Source organism: Pituophis catenifer, unplaced genomic scaffold (assembly GCF_029215685.1).
Source record: "Pituophis catenifer annectens isolate HBS135680 unplaced genomic scaffold, rPitCat1.0.hap2 SCAF_14, whole genome shotgun sequence".
In the NCBI taxonomy this organism is placed as follows: domain Eukaryota; kingdom Metazoa; phylum Chordata; class Lepidosauria; order Squamata; family Colubridae; genus Pituophis; species Pituophis catenifer.
Genome location: NW_027256894.1, coordinates 7,958,905 through 7,973,179, shown reverse-complemented (window position 1 = coordinate 7,973,179; position 14,275 = coordinate 7,958,905). Strand labels below are relative to the sequence as shown.

The window sequence follows — 14,275 nt, the reverse complement described above, 5'->3', positions numbered from 1 at the left end:
GAGGCAACTGGACTTTCTGGTTTTTCTTTGAAGACGTTTCGCTTCTCATCCAAGAAGTTCAGAGCTGAAGAAGCTTCTTGGATGAGAAGCGAAGCATCTTCAAAGAAAAATCAGAAAGTCCAGTTGCCTCTTGAAAAAAAGAAAAAAGCATCTTTGGGACTATGATGGCTTAGCATGCAGCAGTATGTGGCCAGGTTTGTCATCAATCCATCCAGCCACCTCATTCTCTGCTGTCCCCTTCTTCTATTGCCCTCAAAACGTTCCTAGCATTAGGCTCTTCTCCAGCAAGTCCTTCCTTCTCATTAGGAATCATTCCTAATCATTAATCTAAAATAAAAACTATTAATAAAATAAAAATACATATGTACATTAAATAAATAAATAAACATAAAATAAAATAAATAAAATAAAAATAAAATAAAATAAAATACAATAAAAATAAATAAAAATAAAATGATAAAATAATAAAATAAAATAAATAAAAACTAATCATTAGGAATCATTCCTTCTCTTAGGCTACTCATACCCAATTCCTGCAACCTCAGCTGGCTTGAACCTGGTGAGTAAATGGGAAAAAGGACCACTAGGAAATCCCATCCACCCACTTTTCTATTTCCACTCTTTTCTTCTCCTCCTCCTCCTCTCGCGAGACTTCCTTTCTCCCGCGCGACCGGCAGGCGGCGCCGCTCTCTCTCTCTCTCTCTCTCGTCGCTCGGGAAAAGGGTGGCGCGGTGCCTGCCGGGAGGCGTAGTTCCGCGCCGCCTTCCGTCGTCTGAAGCGGCCGTAGGCCCGTGACGCCACACAGGCCGTCGAGCGCTGCCGAGGCGGCGGATAGGCCGAGCGGCGGAGAGCGGTTCTTGGGCGGCTGTTTCTCTCGCTCTCCTCTTTCCCGGCCGGGGAGAAGCGGAGCGGAGCGGGGGAACATGGCCGGATGCAGCACCTGCGCCGCCGCTGCGGCGCGACTCGTCAGCTCGTCGCTGCCGTCGGCGTGCCGAGGTAACCTGCCCGGCCGGAGGAGGACCCTCCCTCCCCTCAGTCGCGGTGTCCCCCCTCAGCAAACCCGGCCGACCGCCTTCCTTCCCCCCCCCTTCTTCCCCTTTTGTCGTCCCTGAGGCGGGGACTCCAACACCCATCAGTCCCAGCCGCGCATCTGGAGGCCCGGGGTGGGAAGGAGGCCCTTAAATCTGATCCCCTTTTCTTGGAGGGATTAGAGGTTCCCCTCAGTCGCGGTGTCCCCCCTCAGCAAGCCCGGCCAACCGCCTTCCTTTCCCCCTCACCTTCCCCTTTTGCCGTCCCTGAGGCGGGGACTACAACACCCATCATTCACAGCCGCGCATCTGGAGGCCCGGGATGGGAAGGAGGCCCTTCAATCTGATCCCTTTTCTTGGGGGGCGGTGTGTCTGACAGGAGGGGGCTCACTTCGGGGTGAGCCCAAGGAAGGACAACAACCCCCCAACTTCAGCCTTTGGATTAGAAGCACCTGATTTGCTTTTTTTATTTGGGGGGGCGTGGGGGGGCAGGTGTGCCTCTGCGTGTGCAATCACGCCCACCTTTTGCACGTGCAAATTTTTCTGTCACTTTTTGGTCTCGAGCAAAGCCCCCTCGTCTGTCTTTCCTGTGTCCCCCCCCCCCAAAAACAACAACAACAACAACAACTGTGCAGCATTTGTTTAACTTTTCTGGTGGTTGTTTGGGGCCTCAGACACCTCCATCCAGCAAGGGGAGTTTAGTTTAGTTTAGTTTAGTTTAGTTTAGTTTAGTTTAGTTTAGTTTAGTTTAGTTTAGTTTAGTTTAGTTTAGTTTAGTTTAGTTTAGTTTAGTTTAGTTTAGTTTAGTTTAGTTTAGTTTATTATATTTCTATACCGCCTTTCTCCCGTAGGACTCAAGGCGGTGTACAGTCAAGAAAAATATAGACACACAAACATCATAAAATTGCTAATTAAAATTATTACTTAGTTTGGTCAATTAAATAAAACCCAGAATTAGATAACATTTAATTTAACATTTTAGTTTAGTTTAGTTTAGTTTAGTTTAGTTTAGTTTAGTTTAGTTTAGTTTAGTTTAGTTTAGTTTAGTTTAGATATGGGTTATGGTATGGTATAGTATAGTATTTATTGAATTTTCCAACATTTAAAACACAAAACACACATTTACACTTAAAGCAGCTTTTCCATATCGGTGTCCATATCTTTCGTAACAATCATATTTACAAAGGTTCTATGGATATACATCCCTATGTTATATCCTATTTAAATTATAATAATATCTATTCACAAATCAATGTCATATATTTCTTAGAAATTTTACATTCTATATATTATACTCTCTACGACTTATGCCTTAGGTTTTACATTTGCTCTCGAGCCAGGAATACCATCTATTCCAAATTTGATAGTACTCGGATTCTTCCCTCTCCTTCATTTCCATAGACAGTCTATCCATTTCTGCACATTCATAGATTTTCCTTATTTTCATGTGGTCTGGAGGAGTGTCAGTTTCTAATTCTGTGTTTAACGGCAAGTAGAATTGCTTTAGCACAGAGTTTAGTTCAGTTTAGTTTAGTTTAGTTTAGTTTAGTTTAGTTTAGTTCATTGCACATGGTACAATGAAATTAAATGCCGTCTTCAGTGTACATTATAACTATAAAAAATAAAAAACACAAACACGCATCCTTTATATTCTATAGAATTGAAATTGAAAACCCTATATTGCGCTATAACATTCAGCATAGAATTCAGTATGGTTATTGCCCTGGGATAGAAGCTGTTTTTCAGCCCATTTGTCCTTGTTTTTATTATCCTTGTCTTCGAAGGTGGATGGGTTTTGTTAATTAAAAATTTAAATGTATTTTCAGTTTGCTCCATTTTGCTGTAGGCGTGGGAAAGTCTGGGAAGTCGACCATTACAAATGCAAGTAGTCCTCGACTTATGACCACAAGGGAGCCCAACAGTTCTCTTGTGAAGTGAGACATTTTGTTAAATTGAGTTTTGCCCCGGGTTTTTTATGACCTTCCTGGCCACCGTTGTTAAGTGAATCCCTGCAGTAGGATAAGGTTGTGAAGTCCCCATTGACTTCTTTTTTGCTTGCTGGAAGGTCGCAAAAGGGGATGATCGCGTGACCTTGGGACGCAGCAACAGTCCTAAGTATGAACCGGTTGCCAACCATCTGAATTTTGATCACGTGAACATGGGGAGGCTGAAAAAGTCGTAACTGTGAAAAACGGGCATAAGTCACTTTTTTCAGCACCGTCATAACATTGAACGGTCACTAAATGAACTGTTGTAAGTCGAGGACTACCTGTACAATAAAAACATACGCTGAAAAGTAGGGTCTACCTGATAAGGTAACCCTGTTTAAGGTGGGGCTGCTCTAGGATGAGGAATGCTCCAGTCTTGAGTATTTCACGAATGAAGGCGAACGCAGGTAATCTTCACGACCGCAGTTGAACCCAAAATTTACTTTGCTAAATGAGAAATGTGTTGAGTTTTGCTCCATTTTACAACTTTACTTGACACATTTGTTAAGTGAATCCCTGCAGTTCTTAAATTAGTAATACTGTTGTTAAGTGAATCTGGTTTCCCTCATTGACTTGGCTTGTCAAAAGGTCACAAAAAGTGAGCATATGACCCCGGGGACACTGCAACCGTCATAAATACGAGTCAGTGGTCAAGCATCTGAATGTAAATCATGTGACTCTGGAGATGCTACAATGGTCATAAGCATGAAAAATGGTCATAAATTAACTTTTTTCAGTGCTGTTCTAAGCTGTGTGAAGTCACTAAGCAAAGTCTTGTAAGTTGAGGACTACCTGCATACGTGTCCCAGGATAATATAGCATTATCTTAGCATTTCCCCCAGTAGCCAAGCAAGTGGAATTCTATTATGGTAAAATATATAGGTAGTCTTTGATTTGCAGTCATTGGTTTAGTGACAGTTTGAAGTTACAACATCACTGCAAACAGTGATTTACGACTGGTCCTCCCACTTACAACCATTACAGCATCTTCACAGTCAGGATGTGGCACTTGACAACTGACATGTATTTAGGGTGGGTCATGTGATTGCCATTTGCAACTTTCCCAGCCAGGTTCTAACAAGCGAGTGGGGAAGCTGGGTTTGTTTAACAACCATGATTCACTTAATTGCAGTGATTCACTTAACAACCATGGCCAAGTTTGAAAAATTGGGCGCAACTCTCTTAACAGCTTCCTTAGTTAGCAATGCCGTGGAGAGACCTGGCCATAGAATTGCCAAGGGTTTGACACAACTGAATTAATAACTTCACTTAGCAACAGAAATTGTGGTCCCAATTGTGGTCATAAGTCAAGGTTATTTAGGTTTGAATTTTCTTGAGTGGAAACTCCTCTTAACCCAGTGAGAACTTGACAATTCCATAGACATGTCTAGATTTGCAGTGTGATTTCTGAGAAGCCCTTTTTTTGGTTGACTTTGTTTTTGTTCACAGTATTCTGTTTTGCTAGATCTGTGCTTAATTTTGTTAAGATCTTGTTTGCTTACGTGTAGCTGTTTTTTGTTGTCATAAAACTGATAATTGTACCCTGGAAGGATGTTAAATCTATCATAAGATTCTTTAGTGTCTTAACACATATTACTCATTGGCAATTTCAGGTATTTCAAATTCGGATTAATGAGCAAACAATATTAAAGGGAAGGTCATTCATCAGCCGAGCAAAGTTTTACTTGTTTCTTATCCTCATAGAGTTGTAGAGAAACGATGCCACAAATATAATTCTGCTTGTTTATTTGTATATTTTCTCTTCTCTACTTTATTCTGACAGGACAGATCTATGCCTATCTACCCAGAAGTAAGTCCCCATTGATTGATGTTTCCATTAGACTTAATCTTGGATAAGTATATACCAATTTGCCCTTAATAATGTTTATGTCTTAAATAGTCTTGCCAGAATACTACGTGTGGAGAAGAGAACTTTGTAACGTTGCTTCGGATTGATCAGGGTTCATGTTCACTGCAAAATAATGCCCAGTCTGTATCCTGAGCTTTGATTGCTCATGAACTATTGTGTAAGCACTTTGCTCTGTTGTGCTGATGAAAGATTTTTCAAGGATTTAGTGTTGGGGCATTGCTTGACAGGCATTGCCCGATCGCTGCGGTGATCTGGGTGAAACAAACATATTTTGTTTGGCCTGTAATGTCTCCAATTTTTAAAAAAATGAATAAAAATTCTGCTTCTGTAGGATTTAGTTGGCATATCTGTAAAGTGTTCTGTGTATTCATACTTTCATGTTATTTGCACAGTCAAGCAACATATTGCAACATATTGACTGGTTCACACATTTTGCTAGGCCATTGGGGTTTTTTTCTGCCTGACTTTATGTGTGCAAAAATAACATGAGTATGTGTTTTTTTTATTAGTTCCTACCAAAACACATCTGCACAATGAACATTCTAACATCCATCATTGGTAATTGCTCTGTTACAGAGAAGCAACTTATTGTCTTGAATTATTTTAACATCAAAGCTGAAAATAAATATTGTTTTCTATTACCATATCTCAATCTTTTATTCTGCCTTCATGTACTTATAAGCATTGTTCTCAGATTCCCTATATGTCTTTTGCTATCACATTCCACTGGGCTTAAAATTAACCTTTTTTCATTTGAGTATATCATTATCTGACCTTATAATTATACACCAGTGTAGTATTATTAGGCATATTATAATTATACACTTGAAATATTCAAATATACTTCAGGTATTATTAGTATAAGAATAGTAAACATCTAAATAAGTAGTTGCAAACCTAGCACTGTGTATAACCAAGTTGTTATGCTTTCTGCTAAATAGCAGCTTAATTTTTAAAAAATGGGAAAGTGTACATTTTTAAAAAACAGAAGTTGAAAATGTCCTGAGCAATCTTTTTTTTTTAGAATTGCAGACATGGACCAGTTCAGTTATATTACTTTGCCTTTATGTTCAAAGCATAATTGGATATTTACTAGTACAGTACTCTAAAATTCAGAACTGCCTAGTTCTTAAGCATAGAAAACAGGCACAATCTATTCTATCCAGATGTCTCTGCAAGATTTGGGTTGTAAGGGCCAAAGTAGCAAATTGAATCTGAATTTGCAAAGGAAGAATGTTGTATAATGACATCCTGGCACTAGCATCCTGGCATCTGAATTAATAGGTACTTTCACAAAGACAGACAGGCTTCTGAAATTAATTTATGCAAAGAAGAGCAAGCCAGACTCATGATTTGAGTTCGTTAGAATCAAAAGGCACAAACAGAGCAGCATTCATGAAGAAAACAGAAATTTAACTTATTATCCTGCAAAGGCAGCCATTGTGTGATTCTGAGTTAATGCTGGAACTCAGACAATTTGAATGCCAATAGTCTACAAATCCAGTTAACAAGCTGTAATTGAGGTAAATAAACTTTGGAATGCTGTCTAAATTCTGCTAGGGAAAAGGTTGTCAACATCCTTGACGTTTCACTGTTGTCCTTTTCCTAAGGTCAAGGGTACACTCCCTGGCAATTTATTTTTGTAAGCATTTATGTTGCTCTTCTTGTTATGATAAATTGCTTTGGGACTGTTGGTCATCTTAAAATTTTCCATAATAAAAGAAGAAGAAAATACCTTTTACAGGGAAATAATGCTTGGGGCTTAATATATAACAGATGCTATTCCTCAGGTCTATGGAGACTCTCAGTCCTTCAGGTCACTGTTGTCCCAAAGGTGCTTTTGCAAAAAGCAACTGGACTTTGTTTTTTCCCCAAAAACAAACAAAGTTCATTTGCCTTTTGAAAAAGCCCCTTTGGGATGCCATTCCTCAGCACAAATTACTTTGTGAAAGTATCCCCCATTATGTGTTGTATAAACTTGGTCTGCCTTTTGAGCACAGGCAGGAAACCATTTGCCGTAGAAGGAGCGGACTTGATTGTATATCTTTAATTCAGGGGTTTTCAACCTTGGCAAGTTTAAGAGGGTTGGACTTCAACTCTCAATCTCGTGATCCAGGAGGGGCTGGCTGGGGAATTCTGGGAGTTGAAGTCCATGCGTCTGAAGTTGCCATCGTTGAGAAAGTCTCTTAAGGGAATGAGATCCAATGACTTCTTAGATTCAAGGTTCAATAAGTAGACTACATGAAGTGGGGGATAAGTTATTTGAAAAGATACACAGAATAATCAAAAATCTCTTGTTTCTTTTTCCTTTTTCAGGAATTTCATGTGGCCGTTCCTGCTTCCCTGCTTTAGGAATAATTGGGACTTGTGAAACTCAGCCTCTAAGAATTATTCCTTTTAGAACTTTTTCTGAAACACCAGCATACTTTGCTTCTAAAGATGGTGCAAGTAAAGATGGTTCGGGAGATGGCAGTAAGGTATACACTTTTTGTGCTTCAAAAAACACAGCCCTTTCCCACATGCCACAGGTAGTCCTTGAAATTGTGTCTGGAATTATAGCTCTATGTCAGAGGTCTTCAAACTTGGCAGCTTTAAGACTTGTGGACTTCAACTCCCAGAATTCTCCAACCAACTATGCTGGCTGGAGAATTTTGGGAGTTGAAGTCCACAAGTCTTAAAGCTGCCAAGTTTGAAGACCTCTGCTCTATGTCATGACGGTTGTGAAGCAGGTCATCACATGACTGACCCAAGTTTATAGCTATTGGAACTTTGAATCATCAGGCTCATAAGTACCATTCCGGGAGGTCCGTTGTAACTTTGAATGGTTGCTAAGTGATCATTCATAAGTTGAGGACTACCTGTAAAGCTAAAAAATGTACATGTTTTAAGTGACATCTTGAATCATGTCATCTCCCATCTAATTCAGTACAGAGAGATAGACACAGGGACCGGTCAGAGGCCATAAACTAAGTCACTGATAAAAAAAAAAAACCTTAACTGTGACTTGGAATGCAGTTGTCTGAATTTAAGCAACATGTTCATGCTGTCAGAGGACTTTTGATCTTATAAAGCTAAGTAAATGAAAAACTAAACACAGACAAATTACTGGTACTTTAAACCCAAACTTGCTGTCTGGAGTTTTTTAAAAGCACAGATCGTGATTTGGAGCATAAATTATGTTGAAATATTCAATGTAATGGTTAAGTTGAGCAATCAGTGTTCATGTTTAGAAATCAGTGCCTTTTAAAATTCAGCAAAGGTACTTTTCGGATTAAATGCTTGATATATTCTGCATGGATATTATCTTTGGCTTACAAATATGGCTGGCTTGTTGAGGAAACAACAGCACCGAGCATCTGCTACAGCTGGCACCTTCCACTTGAGCTTTTTGCCAACGATGAGAGTTTCCTGGCCCCATTTCCCTTGGCTGTGTACTGAAAAAGAAAATGGAGAAGTGTTCTCCGCTTGTTCCTGTGCACTCTTTTTGACAGCCTGGCTTGACTGACTTGAGGAGGAAGCAAATGAGTAGGTTTAACAGTAGGGAAAGGAAACTGAAGGAGATTCCCTAATACATACATTACTATTTACAGAACGTGAATTGTTGAATTTTGGGCAGGTTTAAGAACTTTTTTTTCCCTTGATCCATTTGAATCAGAAACATCTTCAAGTGAATGATGACACTTAAGCATTCACTGAGGATGCCAGTTTCAGTGACAGGTGGAGGTCTCTGCTTCACTGTGGACATTTGCTGTTACGTTTGTGTTGTGGCCCGTATGTGGCCTGTGCAGGTAGTAGCTGATTCCGACAGCGAGGAGGCTGGTGTGGTGCTGCGCCAGCAGCCTGTGCAGCTGGCACTCGAGTCAGACAATGAGGAGGCAGGAGAAGAGTTGGTGCCAGAGGCGGGGATTCAGCCAGGGCCTTCAGAACCTCCAGAAGCTCTCTTAAGTGAAGAGGAAGAAGAGGAGGAGCCTCTCCTCGATGCACAGGCGTGCAGAGCTGCCAAAAGGCAGGAGTGGCTCCTCAGGAGGAGGTCTCCTCGAGAGTAAGGCTTGGGGCTAATTGGCCACTTCTTAGCCTATTTAAGGAAGGAAATTTGCAGGGAACAACTTGGTTCACATACCTTTGTGTCTTGTCTTGCTTATCTTATCAGCTTCCTGCAAATTGCTTCTGGGCATTCTGCCAACCATAGTAAGCTTTCAGTTATTATTCTTTGAATTCTTGGAGGCTGTTAATGCAGTTAATTAACAGCCGTTGTTGTAAAATACTGGTTTATTTAGTAAACTAAGGTTTGTATAGACTTTGTGTGCTCCGTTATTTGGGGTCTGTAGCTGGGGCAGAACAGTTTGGATTTTAAAGAACACAACACGCAGTTTGAGAGAGAGAGGGAAGGCAAGGTTACAAGTAGAGATCACAATCCTTTGTGTGGAGGGGAGGGTAATTGCTGATCTCAAAGTAGCGAAAGATGTACAAGTGGTCCGTCACTTATAACCATTCATTTAGCGACCGAAGTTACAACAACACTGACAAAAAATGACTTATGCTTAGTTTTTGCACGTCTGTTGGAGTAAGCCCATGGTCATATGATCAAAATTTGGATGCTTGGCAATTGGTTCATACTTATGACAGCTACATGTCTCGGGGTCATGTGCTCCCCTTTTACGACCTTCTGACAAGCAGAGTCAAAACTGTGTTAACTGTGACAAGAAAGGTTGTAAAATAGGGCAAAGCTCGCTTAACTGTCTTCAGCAAAAGAAATGTTGGGCTCAGTTGTGCTCATCAGTCGAGGACTAGCCGGTAGCTAATTATAAATCTATTATCTGACTTTCAAGGTCCTGTTTCTTTTTTTTTTTCTTTCTTTTAATTAGAAAACTGCTGGGGAAGGCGGTGGTAAAAAGTCAAGTTCCGGAAGCTCAGGAAAAGGTGGAAGCCAGCTGCGATGCCCAAAATGCGGTGATTTATGCACACACGTGGAGACTTTCGTCTGTAAGTTCTAGAAGACATATCTTCTGACATATCTCCGTTTTTGCAAAAAAAAAAAAAAAAATGCACTATTTGCTCAAGGTGCTACACTTAATCCGTCCTGAATGCCAGTCATTTTGCAAAGAAGTTTAGACATTGATTCCTGAATGCAGTGGAAATAAGTACCATACCGCTTAACATTCAGAGTTTAGAATAACAACTACTGTGTTTCCCCGAAAATACGACCTACCCCGAAAGTAAGTCCTAGCTTGATTTTACACGTGCGCCCAATATAAGCCCTACCCCGCAAAATAAGCCCTAATTAAGACTCCGCCCACTCCAGAGTGCACAGGTAAAAATTAAGCTAGGGTGAGGATGTGTGTGTGTGGAGCTACTACTTACCTTCAGACAGTTGCAGCCAGGCCTCGCACACCTCGGCACCTGCCTTGCCGGCCCATTTCTTCTGCAACTAGCAAGGCCTTCCTGAAGGCCCCTGCAGCTGATAACAGAGCTCCGCATTGATCCAGAGTTCTGTTATCGGCTGCAGAGGCCTTCAGGAAAGCCTTGCCGGCCGCAGAAGAAGAAATTCCTGAAGGCCTCTGACAGCAAAAAGGAGGCCAGGAGCAATGCACGCAAGTGAGGTGAGTCAGTGGAAGATCCCCCCCCCGAAAATAAGACCTAGTGCATTTTTTTGGTAGCAAAAAAAAATATAAGACATGGTCTTATTTTCAGGGAAACACAGGTACTAACAACACAGCTTCATATTACCCTTTAAACAAACCACGCCCTTGTGCTGTTTTGGTCCTTCTCTTTTATTTGCTGATTCAGCAGGTCCTAATCAAAGAGATTAATGGAGGGTAAATACTCAAGCTTGTTTATCAACTGCATAGTCATCAGCCATCTGATCTTCTTAAGAGTTGTCAGTGCAACCTGCATCAGAAGCCCTGATGTTGGGTAATCTTTATAATGTGCTTGGATCTCGATCTCTTAAATCATTTTTTTCCTCTTTCTTGCTAACTTCAGAGTGATTTTGTTCTACCATGCAAGATATCGGCTTTGTGTGTGATACTCTGCAATTTGTGGAGTCATGTTTATTAGCTCTAATTACTGGTGTCTTTGCATTAATTGCTACGTGGCAGTTTCCTTCCACCCAAGGGGTGGGACATGTATTGCACGTCCCAAAATTGTGCTTTATCACTATGGAGGCTTACTCACTAACCAATCTTTCAACATGACCAGAAAAAAATCTTTTATGTGATTTTTTTTCTGGTATCTCAAGTGGCATCATAAATCGAAATTTATGTCCTCCTGGAGTTTAAGATTGTTGGAAATAGATAAGTTCAGGTTTTAGAAACTGATTATCTGCGAGAACTAGCTTTTTTTTTTTTAACACAGGACTTTAAGCTACATTTTAATGAAATGAATTTTAAGGGTTTTTTTATCTATTTATATTCCTACCTTCATAAGAATTCAGGGGACAAACGAAAGTTTATCTCATAGCAGCTTTCTGAAGTAGATCAGTATGTGAACAAGGCAGCAGATTTGCTAAAGTCCTCTGACTGATATGGCATATTAAAAATGTTAAAGCACACCAGATTTTCTTTAAAGCATGTCATAAATATTAATGTTAATCCAAGCAGCAAGAAAAAAAAAAGCTGTGCTAATGACAGCCAGCTAAATGGTTTGAATAGAAGGCTGTGGTGACCTCTTATCAAGAAGCAAGTAATAAAAAACATTTTTAGACAAGACCTTGTACCTGAATGAGATCTCCTGGTGCATATCGGCAGTAACCTAAACTCCATATTTGTTGGTCACTACCATGTACAGTCAGGATTTCAGGATTAGCAAGCTTTGTGCAGCATTGTGGTGTAATACAGAGTTTCCAGCAGAGATCTGTGGTCTTTGTTTTTGCCAGTCTCTTTTGGAATAAGATTCGAAACATTAATCTGGACAATGGCTATTGAAGGACCATTTTTCCCCACTTCAGCGTGTTCAGCTGGAAAACAAATCCCATACCCAAACCCATGGTTCTCAAATGAATAAATAAAACTGAATTTCACTTAGAAAGTAGAATAGATTTGGTGTTCCATATTATGCTCGACTTCATGGAGTTGCCTAAATTATCTCCAAATAGTTCACTTATATCCCCCTCATTTACAGGAAATATCTGGTATGCAAAATTAATTATTTAACCATACAGTGTACCACATTATATAATCAGTAATCACGTAAGATATATCTAACCCTTGAACCATAAAGGCAAGTAAAGAATTCCAAATGTAATACCAAAATTCCATTAATGTTTACAACAAGCCATTCTAGTCTTCCAAATGTGTTAAAGATCCTATCAAAATTTAGGTTTGGTCAGTTTTGCGTAGAAGAGGCACAAAAGGCATCCTAAAACCATTAAAGGACATAGTGCCAAACCTGCAATGATACTGAGGAATGTTTTTTCTTCCTTTTAACTTTTAAGTTCAATCTCCAGATGAGCTAGAGAGCAAAGTCCTTGTGATCCTAGAGGGAGTTATATGGGAATAAATTGAGTTAGTCCCCAAATACTTAGATCTTTAAAAGTTAAGCTCAGGTCTTGAATTGAACTTAAAAGCATTTGGGAAGGCAGTGGAAATTCTGGATAATCAAGAGTTAAATTTTCTGATTTATAAGCACCAGAAAAAAAGCCTGGGGGTGCCTCATTAGGTCCAACTGAAGGTTCCAAATGTTTTGGGAATTGTTTAAAATATTTGGGAATCATACTTTATGATAACTTTAAACAATGGGAAAGGGAGTATTTGCTTGCCGTCTCAACCATCACTTAGAACAATGGCCATTGATCCTGAAAATTGCTGTACAGAAGTCTGTGTAAATATATATGATGTCATCCCTTTGTCTAAGAATGTGCATGGCACAGTAGGAATAAATACACTGCAGTCACAACGTACGTAGTTTTCAAGTAGATGAAAAGCCAATTTTCTGGGTGATCGTTTTCAAAAACCTTATGAAAGTACACAGGTATCAAACAGTAGTTTTCCTGTGACTAATCTCTTATGTGCAGAAAGGCAGTGCTACACGGCCTGGGGCTTTTCAGGAGAAACTGGAATTGGGATTTGCATGGCTGGAACTTAGTCTTTGTCTGTTATTAGAAGTTTGTGAAATTGGCTCGAGGAAGTTTTTTAGTTAGGGAGGTTCATACTAAGAAAAATCAGTGCTTTTGACATCAAACCTGTCAAACTGAGTTTTGAGGGGGCCATCTGTGGACCAAGGTCTATTCTCCTTCTTCCTACCAGGGTTGTGGAGTTGGGAGATAAATGTTCCGACTCCGACTCCTCAGTTTTTTGTACTTCCGACTCCGACTCCTCTGTATTAATATGCGAATGTATTTTAATGAAGTCATTAATTATAACTTTTTGTGAATTGGGACATTTAAACTTGCTTTTTTTTTAATTCCAATCTAAATTTAGTAGGAGTCGGAGTCGGTGCATTGTTCTCTGACTCCGACTCCAGGTACCCAAAATTTCCTCCGACTCCGACTCCACAGCACTGCTTCCTACCCTTATTTTAAAGGGACTTGTTAACTCATTTTGTAAGCACTGTATTTCAAACCAACTGTTTATCTTGCCTGGTTGGAAAACCAGCTGTTGCCAAGCAGGTTCTAATTCTACTTTTTTGCAGCTTCCACCCGCTTTGTGAAATGTGAAAAATGCCACCATTTCTTCGTTGTGTTGTCAGAAGCCGACTCCAAGAAAAGCATCCTTAAAGAGCCAGAGACAGCGGCAGAAGCTGTAAAATTGGCCTTCCAACAGAAGCCACCACCTCCACCCAAGAAGGTACAGTCAATTAACCGTAGCTGAGGGGACATCACCTCTTTCATATTGTAAGCTTTTTTTTAATTTAAATGGATCATCTAAATTACCCTAGCCTGTGGCTGTCCATCCTCCTTAGTTGGGCCCTTAATCTACCATCTCTTGTGAAATCATACTACCCTTTCTTCTAGACATTGAGACTCTACAAAGAGTCCAGAGAAGAGCAACAGAGATGATTAGGGGACTGGAGGTTAAAACATACAAAGAACGGTTGCTGGAATTGGGTATGTCTAGTGAAAAGAAGGGGACACGATAGCAATGTTCCAATATCTACCACAAAGCAGCTGAAGGCAGGACGAGAAGCAGTGGATGGGAATTAATCAAGGAGAGGCCAATCCTAGAAGTAAGGAGAAATTTCCTGACAGTGACATCAATTAATCAGTGGAACAGCTTTCCTTCAGAAGTTATGGGTGCTCCATCACTGGAGGCTTTTAAGAAGAGACTAGACAACTATTTGTCTGGAATGGTGTAGTGCAGGGGTGTCAAACTCATGTCATCATGACATCATCACGTGACTTTTCGGGACTTCTTTTCGCCCTTCACTAAACCGGGCATGGGCGTGGCCAGCGC

General features: G+C 40.3%; 1 protein-coding gene across 4 annotated transcripts in view; it reads left to right on the top strand.

The window, feature by feature from the left end:
- The first annotated feature begins 757 nt into the window (after window positions 1-757).
- The window catches only part of CLPX (caseinolytic mitochondrial matrix peptidase chaperone subunit X), a 28,546-nt gene continuing 15,028 nt past the window's right edge, over window positions 758-14,275 (top strand). For 2 of the 4 annotated variants that reach the window (XM_070953521.1, XM_070953519.1), the window contains exons 1-5: window positions 758-996; window positions 4,800-4,826; window positions 7,203-7,363; window positions 9,752-9,869; window positions 13,515-13,669. In XM_070953521.1, the coding sequence (XP_070809622.1) occupies window positions 924-996; window positions 4,800-4,826; window positions 7,203-7,363; window positions 9,752-9,869; window positions 13,515-13,669 (534 nt within the window). In that variant the 5' untranslated portion in view covers window positions 758-923. The remainder of the gene's footprint in view (window positions 997-4,799; window positions 4,827-7,202; window positions 7,364-9,751; window positions 9,870-13,514; window positions 13,670-14,275) is intronic. The other 2 variants (XM_070953520.1, XM_070953523.1) reach the window with 2 other exon arrangements.